General features: G+C 40.7%; 1 protein-coding gene across 3 annotated transcripts; it reads left to right on the forward strand.

The window, feature by feature from the left end:
* Nucleotides 1-19,279: 19,279 nt before the first annotated feature.
* LOC120065118 (complement decay-accelerating factor-like) lies at nucleotides 19,280-25,979 on the forward strand. 3 transcript variants are annotated; one of them, XM_039015850.1, is made up of 12 exons: nucleotides 19,280-19,462; nucleotides 19,655-19,840; nucleotides 19,980-20,079; nucleotides 21,087-21,157; nucleotides 21,343-21,528; nucleotides 21,799-21,888; nucleotides 22,501-22,593; nucleotides 22,761-22,838; nucleotides 22,912-22,962; nucleotides 23,062-23,103; nucleotides 23,424-23,475; nucleotides 24,921-25,979. In XM_039015850.1, the coding sequence occupies exons 1-12, from the start codon at nucleotides 19,399-19,401 to the stop codon at nucleotides 24,943-24,945; spliced, it is 1,038 nt and encodes a 345-aa protein (XP_038871778.1). In that variant the 5' UTR covers nucleotides 19,280-19,398; the 3' UTR covers nucleotides 24,946-25,979. The 3 variants fall into 3 exon arrangements, with proteins under 3 accessions (XP_038871778.1, XP_038871779.1, XP_038871780.1); XM_039015851.1 differs by lacking the exon at nucleotides 22,761-22,838; XM_039015852.1 differs by lacking the exons at nucleotides 22,501-22,593; nucleotides 22,761-22,838.
* Nucleotides 25,980-26,332: the final 353 nt, after the last annotated feature.

Genomic DNA, 26,332 nt, shown 5'->3' on the forward strand with positions numbered 1-26,332 from the left:
TACATTATGGATAACACTGTGCTGACACATAATCACACAGACTTGAGCTGTACTACAACATGCTGTATATTGTTGGTCAGTTTTTTTCTCAGATGAGGGATGGACGAGGAATCACAACATTATTGGCCATGTGTCATGTCCAGCTGTATCCCTTAAGAGGTATTTTTTAACCTCTATTGGCCTTTGACATTGTGAATGGCATGTGTCGCCAACGCTGTCAGCTCACTTCCTCTCTTCCTGCCTTGTGTGCTGCTTCAGACATCTCTGATCTGGGCTGTATGCATGTTTGGCATGTTCAGGGCCCTGCCAGTCAGTGACACTTCAAAAATGTGATCATGTGCCAATTCTGGGACGTCTTGTTGAATGAATAATAACCATGCCTCACCAATCACAATGCAATTAGTATCCCATATGCATCCAAGGTGAAAGGTCTCCAATCCACTCAAAGGGTGGCTGTCAGTAAAAGTTGTATTTTCATGTTGGATATCTACAGCAAGGGCCTTGGGACTGGTCATTTGACATTGCACTCTTTTTCCAGGGGATTTGCTCAACTGCATGCAGTCCATATGTTTGTTTTATTGCACGCCTTTTCCACTCCACTGAGGATGAGCCTTTCTCCTGATGTGCAAATACCGTTCTGACCTGAACACCATGTAGAGATTTCAGACTTTATTAGCTTTACCAAGGATTCTAGACTGTTCTAAGACATGATTCCTGAATACAAAATATATCATTACAAAAGACCAGAAACTTGTGGTTTGAGATATTGTTCATCATGTGTATGATATTGTTTACCATGTTTATGATAATCTATGTGTAACTTATTGAAATTATATATATATACATACTGTATGTAGCCATACTGAGGCATTCCATGTTTTGATATAGAGTACATAGGTTCATCCTGAATCATCTTGCACCATCCTTTCTAATGCATTTTACTGATAGCAGCTGCCATGGGTCTTCATCGTTCATGAAATATATACAGTACAGTAGCTACTACATGCAGATTGCCATATGTGTCTGAAGTTGCCATTGCTCCAAATGTGTTATATTGTTGAAATACTGTATATGTGAACATCGTAATTTTTTACGGAAACTAACATTGAGGTGTTTACCAATATGAATTCCATTGCACTACACCTTTACTTGTAGGATTACAATATGACCAATTTTGTTTATTTTCTGAGAATCTTGATTCCTTTGAAAATAACCATTTAGGATGCCTAACATTGTTGCCATTTTAATACAGTGCCAATAGCACCGATTTTGATAAATAACTTAAGTTTTACTGTTGATGGCCAATATCATAATTTCAAATAGTTTTTCTGCAATTAATTTTGGCGTGTGATTGTGTTAAACACCAGAGTAGGCTAGGTATGGCTGCATTCAGACAGAAATGTAATATCTGTCAAAAACTGATTGAGTATATTGTTTTTGTATGGGGGTCAAACATTGTCGGACAACGGAGTGGACATAAGTTGTCAAAAGTTGTCCGTCCAGGCGCTACAGCGGTTTGGATCAAGACATGTTTATAACTGAGCTCAGGGAATGCACTAAAGTAGCAAATGATGACGTGTGATAAAGTTAAGATTTCACAGAGCCAGAATTGACCGGATATCAACAGTGCTCTGAATTTGGTCCAGTGTGTGATGATAAAGTGGAGTTTTCTTTACAGTAAGCACAGACTCTGAAGGTCTAGGCCGCTGATAGGACATACTGTGTAAATTATGAGCCAACCAGTGGCGTTTTCTGTGCAATAGATTGTTGGTTGAATGAATGACCACGCTCAACCTCCAGTGTTTCTTGAAGCTGCTAGTAGCAAGTACATGTTACAAACCAGAAATAGTTCATTAATGACTCGTTGTACTTACGTATTCTGCACCGTTGTATGCCCCCTCATATTCATTTATACCCAGTCTCATGTCTTGTCTCTGTATCATATTGTGGCCTTGCATTGCTTTAATAGAAAAAGGAATCCTTGTTGTCTTTCTACATTATGTGGGTACGGTAGTTGTAAATGTTTATATATTGTACAGCACCTTTATAAATATTCGCTGAGTGCTCTTTCGGGAGATATATAAATTGCTCCATTATTTTTTTATGTAAGAAAAATAAGATTCTAAGTAGTTTAAAAGAAAATGACCTTGACATGGTGTTCTGTTTATGCACTGAAAAAAATAAAGTTTTACTGAAAACATGTATTGTAATGGACTGGTCCAGCCATAGTAAATATTCCAGTTCTCTTTGGCTCTAGAATTGTGACTTTTTAATGTAATTTATCACCCCTGACTAAAACTGTACATCCTACGATTCAGCATACTGCTCCATCATATTTCAAAGGAGGTTTCACAGGCTGCTGTTACCATGGTGGCAGAGCTCCAGTTGTCATGGCAGCCGACAGCCTCGATGCTGGGACTGGAGAAGAGCTAGGCTGCTTACCTGCCTTGTGCTGCGGAGAGAGCTCAAAGGAAGCTCACGCAAGGACTGTGTCCAGTTCATCACCAAAGTTCAGTCTGAAAGGGCTAGCTGCATGCTTCAGGAGTCTGATTTTCATGACTATCCGGCCTCACAGAGATTCATACATTAAAGGAGAATGGAGAATCAGGATTATTTGTCTCTCTAAAATATAATATATAATCATATCACATTAAAGCTAGAATTCTTAAGTGCTACATACATTTTTCAACATAAATTAATGATTTATGCCAATTGATTCTTGAAGAATATAACTTATAAAAGCCTCGTGAGCTTAGTTCAACTGTCGAACCCCATCAAAGGGGTATACTACAAAGCAGGATCTATGAGTTAGCCAGATAACTCCAATACAAAAACAGAAAAAACGATTGATTTTATGGTTCATTAAGAAAGCTAAACTTAGTTATGTGTTTTTGAGTAAATTAGACCGTGCCCATTTCAAGCTTATCTTTCTAAAAAATAAAAGGTTTTATCCTAATATTTAGGCAAGTTAGCTGGCTAACTCCTTGATCCTGCTTTGTAGTATACCGCTCAGAACCCAAAATATTAGCTGTTTTACTCCAATGTTTGTAAACATTGTAAATGTAAACAAACACTGTATAGCCTCAAAACATGGTTAAAACTATAATGTTGATATATAATATTAAATTCATAACTCTGAATTTTAGAGTGATTACATTTCTCCGGGCCCTCCCTCAGCTTTTTACCAAAACCCCATTTAATATGACCACTTTGTTATTGTTTCAATTAACCGACATCCACACAGTGGTTCTTTTGGCGGTGTAAAGCGGACATTGCCATTGGCTGCACGTAGTCGCATTAAGAAAAATTCCATGCAGCCATGTTCACAAGTTTGAACACTCGAATGTGATGTAATCTACATCTTGATTAGGCCGCTAAACATTTTTGAGTCATTATTTCTATATAGCCTACACGTTCTCGTTATGAACTTCTAACACAAGTGGGACGGATGTGGCTTTGTGACAATGATCAAGAGGAGCTCCTCACCGATTTGACAGCTCCAATGCAGTTACAGCTTATGACGGCTCAATCGGAAATGATCTTGGAATTTATACAACAGAATCTGTAACGCTTCAGATTTATAGATTGAATAGAGCCCTAGGCTTAAGGATTCTAGCTTTAAAGTGGCAATCCACAGTTTAAACAATAACAAGACTCATCGTCGGAGCAGAAGGAAGATGGCGGATGGCGATATGACGCGAGGCAGAAAGAAGGGCGCGAGGTTCAAACCCAAACCAACATCTGCGAAATACAAGCTGAGTACTTTCTCATTTGAGTCAAGTACAGGAGAAATTATTACATGTTACACTCCTGAAAACCCTGAGAAGTCGACGGATAGTCAGCCCTCAGAATTGAACCTGACAGAAGTGAAGAGGAAGAACCTGCGCTTCCGAGCCTCACCCCAATGATCAGGAAAATGCCCAAGATGACTGGCCCAGTGGGAGTACGTTTTGTGGAGAAAGTGTATCCATGCCTTTTGGCCAACCCGTTTGTGGTATCAGGCTGGGTGAATAAGGAGTTGGGTTCTGTCAATTTAGTCAAAGTATCCAGAAGTGAACTTGTGTTAATCTTTTATGTGTCTGCTGACCAGAGGGTGAAGGCACTACACGTTTCGCGACTCGGGACAAGAGCTGTGTCCTTCTTTGCTCTCCGGAACTGAGAGCCGCTGAAAGGAGTGATAACCAGGGTGGCATTGAGTGTTGAGGTGGATCAACTGAAGTTGATGTAACCCTGTGTCTCTGATGCATGCCGTTTGGTGCAAAGCAGACCCGGTGGCAAGCGCGAGACTGAGGAGACCCTGTCTGTCTGTTTTGATGCAAAGTTTTTGCCGGAAAAAGTCATGCTAGGGTACATAAGTTATCCCGTGAGAGCTTTTGTTCTGAACCCACTACAGTGTTTCAGGTGCCAAGTTTATGGTCATGTTGCAGCAGTATGTAGGAGGGAGATTCCGAGGTGTGAGAAATGTGCAGGAGCATGGGACAAAAGAGTGTGTAGTTTCAGTGGAAAATATTGCTGGAGGTCAGAAAAATCCTGTGCGAGTGAGACAGGTTGGAGTTTTCAGGGTAAGAACAGTGCAGAAAGTGTCATGCTGAGGCAGTGAGGAAAGTAAAGGATGGTGGGCAAAGGGTGAGGGAGCCTGAGAGGTTCCCTGTGAATAGTAGGACAGTACAGAGTGACTTGAGTAAGGTTGGCTTCTTGGCATTTATTACTATGGTCATTCATTTTACTGCACAGATGGAAAGGAAATCCCAAAAGATTGAATTGGTAGTAGCAGCAGAGAAGTTTTGGGTGTCAAGAGATTTTAGTGCAGAAGAACTACAGGGGGTTTTGAGAGAAGGGGTTCCAGCTTCCCAGGGCGATGGCCTGGTGTATGATCAGCTAGAGCCAAAGTAGATGGGAAAGGGTGGTGGGGTGTGTTGGGGGATATTGATATACATACAGTTGAAGTCGAAGGTTTACATACACTTAGGTTGGAGTCATTAAAACTCGTTTTTCAACCACTCCACAAATGTATTGTTAACAAACTATAGTTTTGGAAAGTCGGTTAGGACATCTACTGTGTGCATGACAAGTAATTTTTCCAACAATTGTTTACAGACAGATTATTTCACTTAATTCACTGTATCACAATTCCAGTGGGTCAGAAGTTTACATACACTAAGTTGACTGTGCCTTTAAACAGCTTGGAAAGTTCCAGAAATTATGTCATGGCTTTAGAAGCTTCTGATAAGCTAATTGACATCATTTGAGTCAATTGGAGGTGTACCTGTGGATGTATTTCAACGCCTACCTTGAAAACTCAGTGCCTCTGCTTGACATCATGGGAAAATCAAAAGAAATCAGCCAAGACCTCAGAAGAAATATTGTAGACCTCCACAAGTCTGGTTCATCCTTGGGAGCAATTTCCAAACGCCTGAAGGTACCACGTTCATCTGTACAAACAATAGTACACAAGTATAAACACCATGGGACCACGCAGCCGTCATACCGCTCTGGAAGGAGACGCATTCTGTCTCCTAGAGATTAACGTACTTTGGTGCGAACAGTGCAAATCAATCCCAGAACAACAGCAAAGGACCTTGTGAAGATGCTGGAGGAAACAGGTACAAAAGTATCTATATCCACAGTAAAACAAGTCCTATATGGACATAATCTGAAAGGCCGCTCAGCAAGGAAGAAGCCACTGCTCCAAAACCACCATAAAAAAGACAGACTACGGTTTGCAAGCCGAAGAACGCCTTCCCAACCGTGAAGCACGGGGGTGGGAGCATCATGTTGTGGGGGTGCTTTGCTGCAGGAGGGACTGGTGCACTTCACAAAATAGATGGCATCATGAGGTAGGAAAATTATGTGGATATATTGAAGCAAAATCTCAAGACATCAGCCAGGAAGTTAAAGCTTGGTCGCGAATGGGTCTTCCAAATGGACAACGACCCCAAGCATACTTCCAAAGTTGTGGTAAAATAGCTTAAGGACAACAAAGTCAAGGTATTGGAGTGGCCATCACAAAGCCCTGACCTCAATCCAAAATAAAATTTGTGGGTAGAACTGAAAAAGCATGTGCGAGCAAGGAGGCCTACAAACCTGACTCAGTTACACCAGCTCTGTCAGGAGGAATGGGCCAAAATTCACCCAACTTATTGGGGGAAGCTTGTGGAAGGCCACCCAAAACGTTTGACCCAAGTTAAACAATCTAAAGGCAATGCTATCAAATACTAATTGAGTGTATATAAACTTCTGACCCACTGGGAATGTGATGAAAGAAATAAAAGCTTCAATAAATAATTATCTTCTATTATTATGATATTTCACATTCTTAAAATGAAGTGGTGATCCTAACTGACCTAAGACAGGGAATTTTTATTAAACGTCAGGAATTGTGAAAAACTGAGTTTAAATGTATTTGGCTAAGGTGTATGTAAACTTCTGACTTCGACTGTAATTATTCATATATACATACATACAAACCCTTTTTCAGGACCCTGTCTCGAAGATAATTCATAAAAAAACAAATAACTTCACAGATCTTCATTGTAAAAGGTTTAAACACTGTTTCCCATGCTTGTTCAATGAATATAAACAATTAATGAACATGCACCTGTGGAGCGGTCGTTAAGACACTAACAGGTTACAGACGGTAGGCAATTAAGGTCACAGTTATGAAAACTTAGGACACTAAAGAGGCCTTTCTACTGACTCTGAAAAACACCAAAAGAAAGATGCCCAGGGTCCCTGCTCATCTGCGTGAACGTGCCTTAGGCATGCTGCAAAGAGGCATGAGGACTGCAGATGTGGCCAGTGCAATAAATTGCAATGTGCGTACTGTGAGACATCTAAGACAGCGCTACAGGGAGACAGGACGGATGGCTGATCGTCTTCGCAGTGGCAGACCACGTGTAACAACACCTGCACAGGATCGGTACATCCGAACATCACACCTGCAGGACAGGTACAGGATGGCAACAACAACTGCCCGAGTGTTACACCAGGAACGCACAATCCCTCCATCAGTCCTTAGACTGTCCGCAATAGGCTGAGAGAGGCTGGACTAGACCAGACATCACCGGCAACAACGTCGCCTATGGGCACAAACCCACCGTCGCTGGACCAATCAGGACTGGCAAAAAGTGCTCTTCACTGACAAGTCGCGGTTTTGTCTCACCAGGGGTGATGGTCGGGTTTGCGTTTATTGTCGAAGGAGTGAGCGTTACACCGAGGCCTGTACTCTGGAGTGGGATCGATTTGGAGGTGGACGGTCCGTCATGGTCTGGGGCGGTGTGTCACAGCATCATCGGACTGAGCTTGTTGTCATTGCAGGCAATCTCAATGCTGTGCATTACTGGGAAGACACCCTCCTCCCTCATGTGGTACCCTTCCTGCAGGCTCATCCTAACATGACCCTCCAGCATGACAATGCCACTAGCCATATTGCTCGTTCTGTGCTTGATTTTGCTGCAAGACAGGAATGTCAGTGTTCTGCCATGGCCAGCGAAGAGCCCAGATCTCAATCCCATTGAGCACCTCTGGGGCCTGTTGGATCGGAGGGTGAGTGCTAGAGCTATTCCCCCCAGAAATGTCTGGGAACTTGCAGGTGCCTTGGTGGAAGAGTGGGGTAACATCTCACAGCAAGAACTGGCAAATCTGGTGCAGTCCATGAGAAGAAGATGCACTGCAGTACTTAATGCAGCTGGTGGCCACACCAGATACTGACTATTACTTTGGATTTTGACCCCCCCCCCCCCCCCCCTTTGTTCAGGGACACATTATTCCATTGCTGTTAGTCACATGTCTGTGGAACTTGTTAAGTTTATGTCTCAGTTGTTGAATCTTGTTATGTTCATACAAATATTTACACGTTAAGTTTGCTGAAAATAAACGCAATTGACAGTGAGGACGTTTCTTTTTTTGCTGAGTTAATATACACACAGTGCATTCGCAAAGTATTCAGACCCCTTCCCTTTTTTTCCCATTTTGTTACGTTACTGCTGTATTCTAAAATTGATTAAATCGTTTTTCCCCCTCATCTACACACTATTGTAATGCACACTCAGGGAGAACAAGGTGTAGATTCACGCGAAGAGCGCGACAGATGTTTATTAAGCCTTCACAAAAGGCAAGAATTGTGTTCACAGGCAGGCAATGGTCAAACACAGGTAGGCAGTCAAAAACAAACAATACCTCACAACCATACAAACAGAAAGAACTGAACTAAATAGAGAGCTGATGAGACCAGGTGGGAAACGAACACAGGTGAAATCAATGAACAAAAATTTAAGACAGGGCTACGTTCCAGAACACAAAGAAACAGGGCTCCGTTCAAGAACAAAGAAAACGAACACAAGGTTGACTAAGAAAAGAAAAGCAGAGCCTTACAACTATACCACATAATGACAAAGAAAAACAGGTTTAGATATTTTTAATAATTTATAAAATAAAAAACTGAAATATCACATTTACAAAAGTATTCAGACCCTTTACTCAGTACTTTGTTGAAGCACCTTTGGCAGCGATTACAGCTTCGAGTCTTCTTGGATATGACTCTACAAGCTTGGAACACCTGTATTTGAGGAGTTTCTCCCATTCTTCTCTGCAGATTCTCTCAAACTCTGTCATGTTGGATGGGGAGAGTCGCTGCACAGCTATTTTCAGGTCTCTCCAGAGATGTTTGATTGGGATCAAGTCCGGGCTCTGGCTGGGCCGCTGAAGGACATTCAGAGATTTGTCCCGAAGCCACTGCTCTGTTGTCTTGGTTGTGTGCTTAGGGTTGTTGACCTGGTAGAAGGTGAACCTTCACCCCAGTCTGAGGTCCTGAGTGCTCTGGAGCAGGTTTTCGTCAAGGATGTCTCTGTACGTTGCTCCGTTCATGTTGTTACTCCTATGAACAGAGAAAGTGAAATAGTCCTTGATAATAAAAAAAGATCCAAGCCGCTAATAATAACAATGCCTATAGATACACTTTCCCACTCATTCATTACTGCTGCAGTGCTTGTTGTAGCACTTTAGGGCCAGTTACTTTACTTTTCGTCAAGGATGTCTCTGTACGTTGCTCCGTTCATCTTTCCCTCGATCCTGGCTAGTCTGCCAGTCCCTGCCGCTGAAAAACATCACCACAGCATGATGCTGCCACCACCCTGCTTCACCGTAGGGATGGCCCCAGGTTTCCTCCAGACGTGATTTTTTGCATTCAGGCCAAAGAGTTTAATCTTGGTTTCATCAGACCATAGAACCTCGTTCCTTCAGGCAAACTCTAAGCAGGCTGTCATGTGCCTTTTACTGAGGAGTGGCTTCCGTCTGGCCACTCTACAATTAAGGCCTGATTGGTGGAGTGCTGCATAGATGGTTGTCCTCCTGGAAGGTTCTCCCATCTCCACAGAGGAACTCTGATTTGTCAGAAGGACAAACGTGTTCTTGGTCACCTCCCTGACCAAAGCCTTCTCCCCCGATTGCTCAGTTTGGCCGGGCGGCCAGCTCTAGGAAGAGTGTTGGTGGTTCAAAACTTCTTCCATTTAAGAATGATGGAGGCCACTCTGTTCTTGGGCACCTTCAATGCTGCATACATTTTTTAGTACCCTTCCCCAGATCTGTGCCTCTTCACAATCCTGTCTCGGCATTCCTTCGACCTCATGGCTTGGTTTTTTCTCTGACATACACTGTCAACTGTGGGACCTTTTATAGCCTTTCCAAATCATGTCCAATCAATTGAATTTACCACAGCTGGACTCCAAGTTGTAGAAACGTCTCAAGGCTGATCAATGGAAACAGGATGCACCTGAGCTCAATTTTGAGTCTCATAGCAAAGCGTCTGAATACTAATGTACATTTCTGTTTTTAATTTTTAATAAATGTGCGAAATTCATAAAAACCTTTTTTCGCTTTGTCATTATGGGGTATTGTGTGTAGATTGATGAGGATTTTTTTTTTAAATCCCTTTTAGAATAAGGCTGTAAAGTAACAAAATGTGGAAAAAGTGAAGGGGTCTGAATACTTTCCGAATACATTGTATATAAAACACAGGAAATATGTTTTTTATTGCACTGGGCCTTTAATGTGTTTCATAACTACTTCTATACTATCTCAATATTTAGACAGTTGGGTTTTTAATTAAGATCCTATTCCCCCGGGAATTAGAAAAATAAGGCTTTGCCCAAGTGCACAGTTTCACAACTGATGAACTCATAGGCAGATGATCTCAATAATTAATATCTAAATTAATTAGTTCAACTTCAGTCTTGTGTTGAGAAAGAGATGAGTTTGCACATTGCTGACACGGGGAGTGACTTCAATGCAAAGTAGTTTGGTTATCAGTTCTCTAGCTGAGGGAACTTAATGTCACAGTGGAAGCATAACACAGATTGACGACATCCTCGCTAACTCATTGACCTATTCATATTTACTGGATATGACAGCATTTGAAAGCAATTCAATCATTCACTTTTTAAGATGCTGGTGGATTGAACAATGTACAATATTATTATGTGTGTTGTACATGACAGAAATTGCTTGCTAATAATATGCACAGGGTATAAGGGCACAAGGCGAGATCAGGGCGTGACACAGGGTGTGTGTTAAGATAAGAGCAGTATATCAGAGCTCTATAGGGCACAGAATGTCAAGGACTGTTAAAAAAAGGACATTAACACAACAATGAATCCTTATAAGCAGATGGGAAAATCGGGGTTATGAAAAGGTGAAAAAGGGACTCTCAGCTAGGTTAAAGTATATGGGGAGGAAAGAGACTTTATGATACAATGGAGAGACTGGTACGATGAATAAGTTATTTCCAATAACAAGTTTGCATGTTATGTGGAAAAATATTTTGTATGCTGAAACATTATCTTGACTGTTAACTGCTGAAAATTGGTAACAGTTCCAAATCATACTTCAAGTTTGTCATGTGGCAGCATGCCTTTGGGGAAGGTTAATCATTGCCCAGATTATTTAGCTATCGAGCCAACACAAATACCTCATGTGACAAATACCTTATTTGGTATACAGCATGTAGTTCTTTATTCCATTTTTGAGCCAGGTTTCTCGGGCAACTGTAAATGTGAAGAGGACAGCTGTCACCAATCTACTGAGGTTTTAATGAGTTTGGAGTGAATGCCCTTGAAGTTACCCAAGAGTCTTTGTGCTAGTGAGGGCCAACCCCACTGACCTGGGCTTGCCCTCGTGTTACTGTAAACAATGGAATGACAATGGAACCCACATCCTCAGAGTGACGACCCCCCCCCCCCCCCCCCCCAAAAAAAGGAACTCACTCCAGCATTCAACTTACTCTCCAAAGTTGTGATGGTAGAATGCACAAGGTGCAATTTCAAAATTGGGTAGTACATAATCAGTTTTCCTCTTTCCATCTCAGTCATTGCATAGAGCTGTTTAAAACTTGTCAGAAATTACCAGATCAACTAGCCCATGTCACCTAACGTTTTTTAACTATGTTTTTTATCCCATAGATTTTGTAATAATGTTTGTCATGCCTTCCTCCATCAAAATGTATAGAATTGCAAGAAAATTTGCTTTAAAATGGCAACATTTTCTCTGCACCACATGACTAAATGTGTAAAATTGCAGGAAATAAGCATTAAACTTCCAAAATGTTCTGTCCGCCAACAAGAGAGGTGTGAACAGTTTGCGCGCCCATAGAAATAGACCTGGCACAAGTTGTTTATTTTATCTTTACTTAACTAGGCAAGTCAGTTAAGAAAAAAATATTATTTTCAATGATAGCCTAGGAACAGTGGCTTAACTGCTTTGTTCAGGGGCAGAATGACAGATTTTTACCATGTCAGCTCAGGGATTTGATCTTGCAACCTTTCAATTACAAGTCCAACGCTCTAACCACTAGGCTACCTGCCGCCCCAAGACATGGCACGAGTGCAGGGGAGTGTGAGATGTTCCCCAATGCTGGAAGGGGTCCTGAGAGAAAAAGTTTGGGAACCCCTGATCTAGTTAAAGAAGGATCCATATTGTTCAACTTCATGGTAATGAAATGAATTACACAGTTTTTTGTTAGCCAACCACTTCTTTCAGTTTTCTCATTTTAGAGTGGAGAATGGACAGTGCCAGCCCAATGAGATTTTAAGTGGATGGAAAGGAAATTAAACACGTACACATGAAAAACAAAATTATAGAAGCTATACAATTCCCGCTCTTTTTTCTTTTAGAGTGCTATGGAGACACCCATGAGTGTCTCTAATAAATCTGTTTCTGTTTTTAAACACACCCTGTCAGGCAGTGGTGGATTTAGGTATAGGCGACATGGGCAGCCGACCAGGGCGGCATCTTACCAGGGGCACCAAAAAATTTGGAATGGTGACATTTGCGCGATCGGTTTTCTATCGCTCATTTGCACGTCAAAATCTGGAAATCAGCATTTGTCCTACCACTTTTAAAAGGGGGAGATCCAACTCTTTTAAATAATTATAGGCCAATCTCAAAGCTGTCACCCCTGGTGAAAATACTTGAAACCCTTGTGAGTGAACAGCTAAAAGAGTTTTTATTTACTAACTCTATTTTATCAATGTACCAATCGGGCTTCAGGAAGAAGCATAGCACAATTACAGCAGCCATGAAGGTTTTAAATTATATCACTGAAGCCCTTGACAAAAAACAGCACTGTGTCTCACTTTTTATTGATCTCTCTAAGGTTTTTGATACTATTGATCATGCTATACTAAGGCAGAGATTGTTGAGTGTAGGTCTTTCAGAGCATGCAGTTGCATTGTTTGCTAACTATCTGTCTGATAGTACTCAGTGCACTCAATTTGATGGGCTTATATCTGTTAAATTGTATGTCTTTAATGGTGTGCCCCAAGGCTCTGTACTTGGTCCTCTCTTATTCACTATTTATATAAATGATTTAGACAAAAATGTCCAAAATGCGCAACTTCATTTTTATGCTGATGATACTGTTATTTACTGTTGTGCCTCATCTCTTACAAAAGCTTTCCAGAACTTGCAAACTGCTTTCTATACTGTTCAACATACCTTGTGTCAATTGAAGCTTATCCTGAATACTGACAAAACTAAACTAATGGTGTTTTCTAAAGCAAGAAATAGACCTCTGAACCTTTCACCTATTACTACCTGGCAGGGCAAGGAGATTGAGGTTGAAACCTCATATAAATATCTTGGAATTTTAATTGATGGCGGCCTCTCTTTTAAATAGCATATTCAACAACTTACAAAAAAATTTAAACTGAAATTGGGATTTTATTTTAGGAAGGGATTTTATTTTAGAAATAAGGCCTGTTTTTCTTTTGAAGCCAGAAGGAGGCTAGTATCAGCTACATTTATGCCTTTACTAAACTATGGGGATATTTTATATATGAATGCTTCCGCTCAGTGTTTGAGATCAATTGACAACCTTTACCATGGCACTTTGAGATTTATTTTAAACTGCAAAACCCTTACGCACCACTGCACTTTGTATACCAGGGTTGGCTGGCCTTCTCTAGTCACTCATATGCTCAGTCACTGGTATACTTTTATTTACAAAGCCATTTTGGGTTTCCTACCTTTTTATTTGGGCATTTTTATTGTTCAGAAATGTGGTGGGTACTCGCTTCGTTCGCTGGACTTTATCCTGCTAACTGTTCCAAATGTCCGAACTGAATTTGGTAAAATGGCTTTTATGTACTCTGCACCATCGTCTTGGAACGCCTTACAAAATACTTTTAGACTGGAAGAACTTGTCCCGATTGGTATTTTTAAATCACTGATGAATGATCTTGAGACTGATTCCCTGACCTGTCAATGTTTTTAATTAGCTGTTTTGATTTTGTTATACTCTTGTGAATTCTATGGTTTTTACTAGATTACTTGTAGTTTTTCATGTTGTTTGTCTGTAATTTTTGTAATGACTTGGTGCTGCCTATCTTGGCCAGGACGCTCTTGATTTTAAATCTCAATGAGCCCTTCCTGTTTAAATAAAGGTTCAATAAAAATAAATAAAATAAAAATAATGATTTTTCAACGGCGATACCGATACCGATTAATGGAGGACCAAAATAAGCCGATACCGATTAATCGGATGATTAAAAAAAATAATAATGTTTTGTAATAATGAGAACATGAGAACATATGAAAGCTGGTGGTTCCTTTTAACATGAGTCTTCAATATTCCCAGGTAGGAAGTTTTAGGTTGTAGTTATTATAGGAATTATAGGACTATTTCTCTCTATACCATTTGTATTTCATATACCTTTGACTATTGGATGTTCTTATAGGCACTTTAGTATTGCCAGTGTAACAGTATAGCTTCCGTCCCTCTCCTCGTCCCTACCTGGGCTCGAAACAGGAACACATCGACAACAGCCACCCTCGAAGCATCGTTACCCATCGCTCCACAAAAGCCGCGGCCCTTGCAGAGCAAGGGGAACAACTACTTCAAGGTTTCAGAGCGAGTGACGTCACCAATTGAAACACTATTAGCGCGCACCCCGCTAACTAGCTAGCCATTTCACATCGGTTACACCAGCCTAATTTTGGGAGTTGATAGGCTTGAAGTCATAAACAGCTCAATGCTTGAAGCACAACAAAGAGCTGCTGGCAAACGCATGAAAGTGCTGTTTGAATGAATGCTTACGAGCCTGCTGCTGCCTACCACCGCTCAGTCAGACTGCTCTATAAATTATCAAATCATAGACATAATTATAACATAATAACACACAGAAATTAATATGGTCAAATCCGGAAACTATCATTTCGAAAACAAACCGCTTATTCTTTCAGTGAAATACGGAACCGTTCCGTATTTTATCTAACGGGTGGCATCCATAAGTCTAAATATTCCTGTTACAATGCACAACCTTCAATGTTATGGCATAATTATGTAAAATTCTGGCAAATTAGTTTGCAACGAGCCAGGCGGCCCAAACTGTTGCATATACCCTGACTCTGCGTGCAATGAACGCAAGAGAAGTGACACAATTTCCCTAGTTTAATATTGTCTGCTAACCTGGATTTCTTTTAACTAAATATGCAGGTTTAAAAAAAATATACTGCTGTGTATTGTTTTAAGAAAGGCATTGATGTTTATGGTGAGGTACATTTGTGCAACGATTCGCCCCCGTTTGGCGAAGTTGGCTGTCTTTGTTAGGAAGAAATAGTCTTCACACAGAACGCAAGAGAAGTGACACAATTTCCCTAGTTAAAAGAAATTCATGTTAGCAGGCAATATTAACTAAATATGCAGGTTTAAAAATATATACTTGTGTATTGATTTTAAGAAAGGCGTTGATGTTTATGCTTAGGTACACATTGGTGCAACGACAGTGCTTTTTTCGCGAATGCGCTTGTTAAATCACCCGTTTGGCGAAGCAGGCTATGATTCAATGATAAATTAACAGGCACCGCATCGATTATATGCAACGCAGGACAAGCTAGATAGAGTAGTAATATCATTAACCATGTGTAGTTATCTTGTGATTATGTTAAGATTGATGATTTTTTTTATAAGATACGTTTAATGCTAGCTAGCACCTTACCTTGGCTCCTTGCTGCACTCGCATTACAGGTAGTCAGCCTGCCACGCAGTCTCCTCGTGGAGTGCAATGTAATCGGCCATGATCAGTGTCCAAAAATGCCGATTACCGATTGTTATGAAAACTTGAAATCGGCCCTAATTAATCGGCCATTCCGATTAATCGGTCAACCTCTAGTCTGCGCATGCTCTGAGGATGCGGCTAGGGATGCCGTCTGGGCCGGCAGCCTTGCGAAGGTTAGCACGTTTAAATGTTTAACTCACTTTGGCCAAGGAAAAGGAGAGCCCACAGGCTTTGGTACCGGGCCATGTCAGTGGCACTGTATTGTCCTCAAAATGAGCAAAGAAGTTGTTTAATTTGTCTGGGAGCAAGAGATCGGTGTCCGCAACGGGGCTGGTTTTCTTTTTGTAATCCGTGATTGACTGTAGACACTGCCACATACGTTTGAGCCATTGAATTGCGACTCTACTTTGTCTCTATACTGATGCTTTGCTTGTTTGATTGCCTTGCGGAGGGAATAGCTGCACTGTTTGTATTCAGTCGTGTTTCCGGTCGCCTTGCCATGATTAAATGTGGTGGTTCGCGCTTTCAGTTTCGCGCAAATGCTGCCATCAATCCACAGTTTCTGTTTAGGGAAGATTTTAATGGTCACAGAGTGAACGACATCTCCGATGCACTTGCTAACTAACTCGCTCACCGAGTCAGCGTATACGTCAATGTTATTGTCTGAGGCTATCTGGAACATATCCCAGTCCACATGATCGAAGCAATCTTGAAGCGTGGAATCCGATTGGTCAGACTAGTGTTGTATTGACCTGAGCACGGGCATTTCCTGTTTTAGTTTCTGTCTATAGGCTGGGAGCAACAAAATGGAGTCATGGTCAGATTTGACGAAGGCAGGGTGGGGGAGGGCTTTGTTTGCGTCGCGGAAGTTCGAGTAGCAATGATCCAGAAAGCTACCAGCTCTTGTCGCACATTCGATATGCTGATAGAATTTAGGAAGTATGGTTCTTAGGTTAGTTTTGTTAAAATCCCCAGCTGCAATAAATGCAGCCTCGGGATGTATGGTTTCCAGTTTACATAGATTCCAGTGAAGTTCTTTCAGGGCCTACGAGGGATCTGCTTGGGGGGGGGGGGGGGGGGGGGGGGGGGGGGGATATACACGGCTGTGACTATAATCGAAGAGAATTCCCTGGAAGATAATGTGGTCAGCATTTGATTGTAAGGAATTCTAGGTCGGGTGAACAAAAAGACTTGAGTTCCTGTATGTTGTTGTGATTACACCATGAGTCGTTAATCATAAGGCATACACCCCGCCCTTCTTCTTACCAGACAGATGTTTGTTTCTGTCGGCGCGATGCGTGAAGAAACCGGGTGGCTGTACTGACTCTGACAACATATCCCGAGTGAGCCATGTTTCCGTGAAACAGAGAATCTCTGATGTCTCTCTGGAAGGCTTACTCGTGCCCTAATTTCGTCCACCTTGTTATCTAGAGATCGTACATTGGCGAGTAATATGCTCGGAAGCGGTGGATGGTGTGCTCGCCTTCTAAGTCTGACCAGGAGGCCGCTCCGTCTGCCTCTCCTGCGGCGACAGCGTTGTTTTGGGTCGGCCTCTGGGATTAGATCCAATGTCCAGGGTGGAGGTCCGAACAAAGGATCCGCTTCGGGAAATACGTATTCCTGGTCGTAATGATGGTAAGTTGACATCGCTTTTATATGCAATAGTTCTTCCCGGCTGTATGTAATAACACTTGAGATTTTCTGGGATAACAATTAAAAAAATAATACATAAAAAAACAAATAACTGCATAGTTTTCTAAGGACCTGAACCGAGGCGACCATCTCTGTCGGCGCCATCTTGTTATGCGTCTGTTCCGATTAAATGTTTGACTCCCCGTACCTGTTTCTCGACTCCAGCGTCGGTCCTTACAAGTTTGTGATCTAGGCAGGCTACTGCTTGGGAAGGTCAGCCACTCAGAAGTATGAGATGGGGAGGGGTGTGGGGGGAGGTTGACCTCAGGTCTCCCCACTGGAAGCCCGAGGTAGGGGGAGCGTGGGAATCTATCAAATAGCGCACCTTTAACTTTGTACGGTACTAATGCAATTAGTAAAACCAGTCACACTACGAAATGCTACCAAATAAACCACAATTCATTCATAATACCCTGAATATTTAGTTTCACAGACATATTGTTGCATTTTTTTCTGGTTTGTGCGAAATCGTTAAGAACAATATAAAACCAGTTTGCACACCACCAAGGTGAATTGGTTTAGTCTTGACCCTTGGTTGACAGTGGTGGGGGATGGGTAATGTATTGATGCTCGAGTGTCAAATCAACACCAATTTGTTTCTATTTGTCTTTGTTACTTCTTTTTGATATTTATGAGTCTTATTTTTGTATATATTTTTATATTTATATAGTTTTAAATGTTATGATTATTTATTTGTGTTGTTCCAAATGTCTGAATAAAAATTACAGTTAGTGCAGAATGGTGCTTTTTTTGTATGGGGGGGGCTGAAGAGTGGGTTCGCCCAGGGAGACATACCAGCTAGAACCGCCACTGCTGTCAGGGATATTTCTTCTATAGACAATCTACTTACCATGGCAACGGTGCTGTTTTGGAGACATCTCCACCAGTTTAGGGGAGGATACGCCCTAGATTTCTCCAACTGTGGAAAAAAGCTCAGCTATTCCTATGCAGGAAATGGAAAATACAATATCATTATCGTTTGATAGATTTCTTCCAATGAATTCCTGTCACTCAGAATGGAAGTCTGTATACTTGTTCCCATGCCCTTATTTTGAATTATACAAGAACCATACCAATGTAGCCTTATGTTCATGCATGAGCAAATGATAAGGAGGACTGTGCGCTCGGATGCTGAAGAGGAAGCAGGAGTCCGTGCTCGAGTCCCTTGAGTTGATGTCCTCTGGATAACCACCGTATAAGATCATTGTCCAGCCAACACATGAACGAACTACCATCAATAAATTATTTTTTACGTTTTTAAAGCGTTTGAGGTTCTTCATGTAATGAAAAGCTCTATATAAAATACATATATTATTATTATTAATGACCATTGTAATATGTGAAATATATAACATAGAGCATATGGGGATTTTAACAAAGCCTGCCCAAATCCCTGACCTCTATCCTGTGCAGTTTCAAGCACATGAAGCACAATAAGTCACGTTGACAGATCAAGTGTACAATTTATCTTCAGTTGAGCCAACCGAAACTCAATCTTGTCCACAGGTCACAAGGCAGGGGAGGATGGAAACTATTCAGTGATGTGGTCAGTTAACTCATAGCTTTCTCCACTTCAGTCAAAATTACATGAACTCCATTTCCCCTTCTATGTATTCTCATCTAGGCCTGCTTCAGAAACATATAATCATTATTTATTCATGATTAATTATAATACTGTATTATTAGGCTATCACTTGTAAGTTATTATTGTGGAGTAGCTCTGGGTTACTCTGCGCGTGGTGTTACGGGCGTCACAAGTTAACACAGCCAAAAAGTCAGCCACCATATCTTCTTAAAGTGTGATTTATAACATTACCCTAACCATAACCAATATGCTAACCTTATTCCTAATCCTACCCTTAAATGAAGACCAAAAAGCACATTTTTGTTTTAATGATTTTTTGAACGATATGGTTGTGTATTGACTTTGTGGCTGTGGTAACTACTGGATACCCCGGTTTAGGTGAAGTGCTACAGTGTTGCTATGGTTGCTGGAAAGTGAAAATATCTTCAAGCGACAGTTGAAGTCGTCCATGGACTGGTTGGTACTGATTAGACAGCCAGCTAGATAGTGCCAACAAGATCAGAGAGAATTTGTTAGATCGAGAGACCGACTTGTCTTCACATAAAATCAACTTTAAAAAGGACAGCCAGTATAATGTTTTATTCAAATTCATGGACTAAGTGCTTGATATGCCTTATCTTTATAACAAGTGGAAATGGTGAGTACGTTTCTAGCCATGGTAACGTTAACATGGTAACGTTGCTGTACAGTAACAGTTTGCTAGCTAACGTTTATAAAAGTTTCAGCTTAATGTTTTGGTTACAAATAGACACTTTGCTAATTTGAGCTGGCCAACGTAACTCTCATTGTGTGTGGAGTTGACATATTCTACTATATCATATCCTCACAGCCGAGTGTCCCAAACCTCAAGTAGAGGGAAATGTTGTTCTAACGAATGATGCGCTATTAATGAACGATTTTCCGGAGGGGGAGGAAGCCACTTTTGAGTGTGCCAACGGCTACTTGAAAGAGCAAGGATCTGAAAGAATCACCTGCACGAGTGGAAAGTGGAGCACGCTCAAATTAACCTGCAAAAGTATGCGGCAAAATAGTAGCACTTTTCTCAGTTATTCTGTCAAGTGCGATTTTTATTGCGTATTTACTGTTTGATTTATTTACTGTTGTTTGATTGTTTGTTGCTGGCGTTAACTTGGCTCGATGATTATTCATGTCAGAGAAGGACTGTGGTGCCCCCAGGAAGATGCCACATTTGACATATGAGTTTGAGGAAGGCACGCTTTTTGGTGCATCAGCAAGAGCAATCTGTGATAAAGGGTGAGTATGCTTCATTATGTATCTAATGTATCATCAGAGTATGTTAGCATTATTTTGCCAAAAGATTCAATGCCAGACAACCACCCCACCACCTCCAATAATGTATATATAAACTAGATGGCTGCTAAGGGGTGCTGTGTTGAAGCCACCGTGCCTCCATCTTGGCACTCCCCCACCGCTGTAAGACATATTTTGGAAGCTATAGAAATTAATTTATTAAAGATGAACTGAAACATTTTAGTAAGTTAAGGCAATTTTGATAACCAAATGTGATAAAGAAGCATGTTCCTACCCTTAAAACTGAGGATAAACTGTTTTAAAATCACAATTGGCCTCATGGTGAAATCCCTGAGCTGTTTCCTTCCTCTCCAGTGACTAAGTTAGGAAGGGTGCCTGTATTTTTGTTGTGACTGTGTGTATTGATACACAATTCAAAGTTTTACTAATCTACCAATAGGAGCCCTTCTTTGTGGTCTTTGTTGTTGAATCTGTGCTTGAAATTCACTGCTCGACTGAGGGACCTTACAGACAATTGTATGTGTGGGGTAGTCATTTAAAAATCATGTTAAACACTGTTATTATGTGACTTGTTAAGCACATTTTTAGTCCTGAACTTATTTAGGCTTGCCATAACAAAAGGGTTGCATGCTTACTGTCTCAAGACATTTCAACTTTTAATTCATTTACAAACATTTCTAAAAACATAATTCCAACTTGACATTATGGGGTATTGTGTGTAGATCAGTGACACAAAATCAAAATTTAATAAATTAAATTCAGGCAGTAGCACAACAAAAATTGGAAAAGGTCAAGGGGTGTGAATAGTTTCTGAAGGCACTGTACTGTAGAATTGCATTCATTCCTATGGAGAACTGCTCCTACTGGGGAGTGCAAATATGGCCGACCGTAGGCTTCAAAACCTCTCAATAGCCAATAGATGGCATAAGCAATCCAGGGTTTATATACATCATTGACCACCTCTCACATGCTCTCTCCCCCACTTCTAGTTATCAACTTATGGGCCCAAGTTACAGGCAGTGTTATGCCATAGGTTGGAGTGGAAGACCAAGATGTAAAGGTAAATCTCCCATATTTGCCATTGACACACTTGGACATCTATGCATGACTCCCTGTCAAAGCATAACTCCCTGTCAAAGCATGACTCCTTGTCAAAATAAAGGTTAAATAAAATGAAAATAAGGCATTGAACTTGTTTGAATAAAGACCACAAATATAATGCACCCATGTATGTGTCTTCCTCAGTGGTAACTTGTGATAAACCTCCTGAGATAATGAATGGCACGATCACAGAGAAGCCTGGCGAAGAGTTACCAGAGTATGGTGGTGTCATACAGTACTCCTGTAATGAAGGTTACACCCTCATTGGAAACAAATCAATTGAGTGCAATGAAGATGGTGAATACAACTCATTACCTCCTGAATGTAAAGGTATGGATTCCATTTATGTTTGATCAATTATCTGCCAACTGTTATGGGTTATATGCTTTACAGAGGATACATTATAAACAGTTGAAGTTAATCAATTTGTTGTAGATCCACCTTCACCCTACATTTAGACACTGCAGGCATGCGTCAGACTATGATAAGGAACATTGTCATTGATCTTCCTTCTGTAAATCCCTGTCAGTGTCATATGTAACAGTGGTGTACACTTGAAGGTGCAATACTGAATAATCATTGTACATTTCTATTTCATAGATGTCAATGACATTCCTTTGAAACCAACAGCAACTATTTCAATAACAACAACAACAACACCAACAACAACTGTTCCACCCACAATACGAGGTAGAGGAAATCCAAGTAAATCTATGCCAGTGTAATCAAGGGCTTGATTATTAGTTTAATTTGAAATGTGCAGTTTCAGGGAGTAACAGTGGTGTACACTTATTAAAAATGAAAGCACTGCGCCACCAGAGTCTCTGGGTTCGCGCCCAGGCTCTGTCGCAGCCGGCCGCGACCGGGAGGTCCGTGGGGCGACGCACAATTGGCATAGCGAGGGTTTGGCCGGTAGGGATATCCTTGTCTCATCGCGCTCCAGCGACTCCTGTGGCGGGCCGGGCGCAGTGCGCGCTAACCAAGGGGGCCAGGTACACGGTGTTTCCTCCGACACATTGGTGCGGCTGGCTTCCGGGTTGGAGGCGCGCTGTGTTAAGAAGCAGTGCGGCTTGGTTGGGTTGTGCTTCGGAGGACGCATGGCTTTCAACCTTCGTCTCTCCCGAGCCCGTACGGGAGTTGTAGCGATGAGACAAGATAGTAATTACTAGCGATTGGATACCACGAAAAATTGGGGAGAAAATGGGATAAAATTTATTAAAAAAAAAAAAAAAAAAAAAAAAAAATGAAAGCACTGCATGAAGGTGCAATACTGAATAACCATTGTACATTTCTATTTCATAGATGTCAATGACATTCCTTTGAAACCAACAGCAACTATTTCAATAACAACAACAACAACAACAACAACAACAACTGTTCCACCCACAATACGAGGTAGAGGAAATCCAAGTAAATCTATCCCAGTGTAATCAAGGGCTTGATTATTAGTTTAATTTGAAATGTGCAGTTTCAGGGAGTAACAGTGGTGTACACTTATTAAAAATGAAAGCACTGCATGAAGGTGCAATACTGAATAATCATTGTACATTTCTATTTCATAGATGTCAATGACATTCCTTTGAAACCAACAGCAACTATTTCAATAACAACAACAACAACTGTTCCACCCACAATACGAGGTAGAGGAAATCCAAGTAAATCTATCCCAGTGTAATCAAGGGCTTGATTATTAGTTTAATTTGAAATTTGCAGTTTCAGGGAGGAATAATGGCGTTGGGGAACATGACACCAATGCAGCTACTGGTGAGTTAAGTTGATTCAAGTGATTATTATTAGATTATTATTTTGTAGTATATTTTTCTAGCTCATATTTGAACAAATAATACTGAATCTCTCTTTCAGGGAATGCAGCAGTTGTGATAAGTGTGATCAGCACTGTCATAGGTAAGAATTCCATCATTTGAAACAATCACAAGTGAGAGGGGGGATATTTGTTTCTAATACACTTTTTGATGAAGTAGCTGTTGAGTTCAAAGATATGTTCTAACTAAACTGGATACTTTGTTTTATACTGTACTGGGGAAACATTCCCTTCTGTAGCCCATCAGGAATTTCCTCCACATTACTTGATTTGTTACACTAGTAAGCCTAGTTAAACTGCCTACTTTCAAATGTTACCATGTTTATCAGATTTGTGTTACACTTTCTCTTCACCATTTGAAGATCATACAGTGGACTCATGATTGATACCTTATCTTTTGCAGTTGCACTTATCATTGTGCTGTTCAAACTGTATCATTGTTATAAGAGGAAAGGGTGAGAACCTACATTTAAAAATGTATCTTTCTAGAAAATAGTCCATGATTAAGCACGATTTCACCTACAACTAAATCACAGATTATATTTTCCTCTTACTAACTATACTGTATGTGCATTAACCACAGCTTCTGGCAACTGACTTACACCGTCATTAAATCAACAAATTATTTGGATAAACAAGCTATACGGTTGGCCAATTAATTGACCATAAACAATATTTGTTAACAAAACTTTATTTACATAACCCATCAACTAACATTCAGTCTGTGCATGGGCATTTATACTGTATTTATGTATTCCCTACAGTATCAGTGATTTGCATGATCAAACTTTTTGCTGGAAACTTCTCCAACTTGCTCCTGTACATGCGATGGTTACTTTTCCATGTTTTTGCCAATTTACATTTACATTTACATTTAAGTCATTTAGCAGACGCTCTTATCCAGAGCGACTTACAAATTGGTGCATTCACCTTATGATATCCAGTGGAACAACCACTTTACAATAGTGCATCTAAATCTTTTAAGGGGGGGGGGGGGGGTTAGAAGGATTACTTTATCCTATCCTAGGTATTCCTTAAAGAGGTGGGGTTTCAAGTGTCTCCGGAAGGTGGTGATTGACTCCGCTGACCTGGCGTCGTGAGGGAGTTTGTTCCACCATTGGGGTGCCAGAGCAGCGAACAGTTTTGACTGGGCTGAGCGGGAACTGTACTTCCTCAGAGGTAGGGAGGCGAGCAGGCCAGAGGTGGATGAACGCAGTGCCCTTGTTTGGGTGTAGGGCCTGATCAGAGCCTGAAGGTACGGAGGTGCCGTTCCCCTCACAGCCAATCCGCTAAAGCTTTAAAAATGTTTCCTGCTGTGTGTTGAAAAATCAAGGAAGTAAGGAAATCCTTTGCAAAGGCACTCTCGGACAGATATATTGGCTTTGAAAAAGATAATAGAGTATGTTGTTCTAAAGGGAGGTGGGCTAGTAGGCTAGGCCTACCATACACAGTGCTGAGCTGACCAGCTTTCTAACTGCCTACCACACTGGAACACACAAACTACACAACTAAACACTGCTAAAATACTGAGATTGGCATGCAGAATATATTTCTTTACTGCACTATTATATGTAAACATAGTAATCCTGACAAACTGTCATTGTTTGAAAATGATACATAGCTCGTACCAGATGGGAGAAGACCCAAGTCGAACAGAGGAATCATTACAATTTAAAAATAACTAAGTTGAATGCCTACCCAAGGTACCTACAGTTCATACATATCATTATATTAAAACCATTATTCTAAAATATGTTCACCATCTTTTAACCAAAGTCTCACTCATACGACTATACGGTTTGTGTTTGTCTTTGAGCTTGAGTAATCTAAATAGTGACACTATTGTTAAAACTGCTCCGCTGAGTCAATGCTTCGTCTAAAATGTCTCATTTCTTTCCAGGGCTAGGACTGCACCTATCTGCTAGTCTGCATCTGTAGCCTTGAAAAGAAGTGCCAGCGGATTGTTCCTCTGACCATTCCCTGGTTGGACAAAGCCATTTCATTTACAGTGCCCTTATGTATGTGGCATTACTGAATGGAAGTTATAATTACACTTTTTATTAAGTTGTTTTTGAAAGTCAGTTCAGCGGAAATGTTTTAACCCAATGTTCGAAAACCGGTATATATTTTTTTCTATTGATATACAAAACTGAAATATACGTAATTGTCTTTTCAACTACCATATTTGACTACAGGTTGCTAGCTTGCTCTGTTGTGTGGGCAGAAAACCCTGTAATAAAATGAGTGCACTAAACAAAATGTATGATTGAGGAAATCCCCAGGCTGATAATCACTGACAATTTCTAAATGTGTGCTTACTAATCGTGGCTCACAGGAAAATAACAGTAAGAGACAGTTTCCTGGACCCAGGTTAAGGCTACAGCACTGTATTCCTTTTCAAGTAGGCTTAATCTGGGTCCAGGAAACCAGCTCTTCATGTTAATTTCCTGCAGCCCCAAATGTCACAAAATAATGTCAATCTTATTAGAGGTTTTGTACTTTGATTTTATAGTGTGTATTGTGTGATTTAAGAGATCAAATAATTTTTATGATAACTGCCTTTTCTCCTTCTTTGAGACACATTTGTGTAAATATGAAAGTATGTACATTGTCTAATAATCATGGTTGGGTAGGTTCATTTGTAAATGTAATCTGCTACAGTTACTATACTATATCCCAGAAATGTTCCATATGCACAAAAAGCTTATTTCTCTCAAATGTTGTGCATAAATTAGTTTACATCTAGGGTTGCCAACTTTTTCACTACCAAATAAGGGACAAAAGGTTGCGTTCCAGTGCACAGTGCCACGCCGGTATGGGTATGGTGTCGTGTGAATGAATATACAGTGTATATTCATATTCTTATTAAATTGTAAAGGCAAACATTTCTATATTCCATTTAGCCTATAGCTTTACTAAAATGGTATCATTATGTAAACTTATGTGAATAAACCTCAAAATAAATGATTAAAGAAATCACAATTTGATTACAGCAACAACAACAAAACTTTTCAAATGCAAGAGGAAAAAGAGGGGCATGAGTCACTCACCAAGTCTACATATTTTTTGCTGCTCTTGACTGATTCAAGCAGTCCTTTCTCCTCTTGCATAGCCAGAGAGAAGTCATTACATGACAAGTCACAGTTCCCAGATATTTGAAGTTCATTTTTGATCAGCTCTGTGCTACATCGGTTTCTTGAGTCTGACCATTTAATGGTCATCAGACAAAAAATCCTCTACAATCCTGAACATGTTGATCAAGTTGGCTTTCCCTAGGTTTTTGGAAAACTGCCACCTACTTCGCACTGGTGG

Source organism: Salvelinus namaycush, chromosome 20 (genome assembly GCF_016432855.1).
Source record: "Salvelinus namaycush isolate Seneca chromosome 20, SaNama_1.0, whole genome shotgun sequence".
In the NCBI taxonomy this organism is placed as follows: domain Eukaryota; kingdom Metazoa; phylum Chordata; class Actinopteri; order Salmoniformes; family Salmonidae; genus Salvelinus; species Salvelinus namaycush.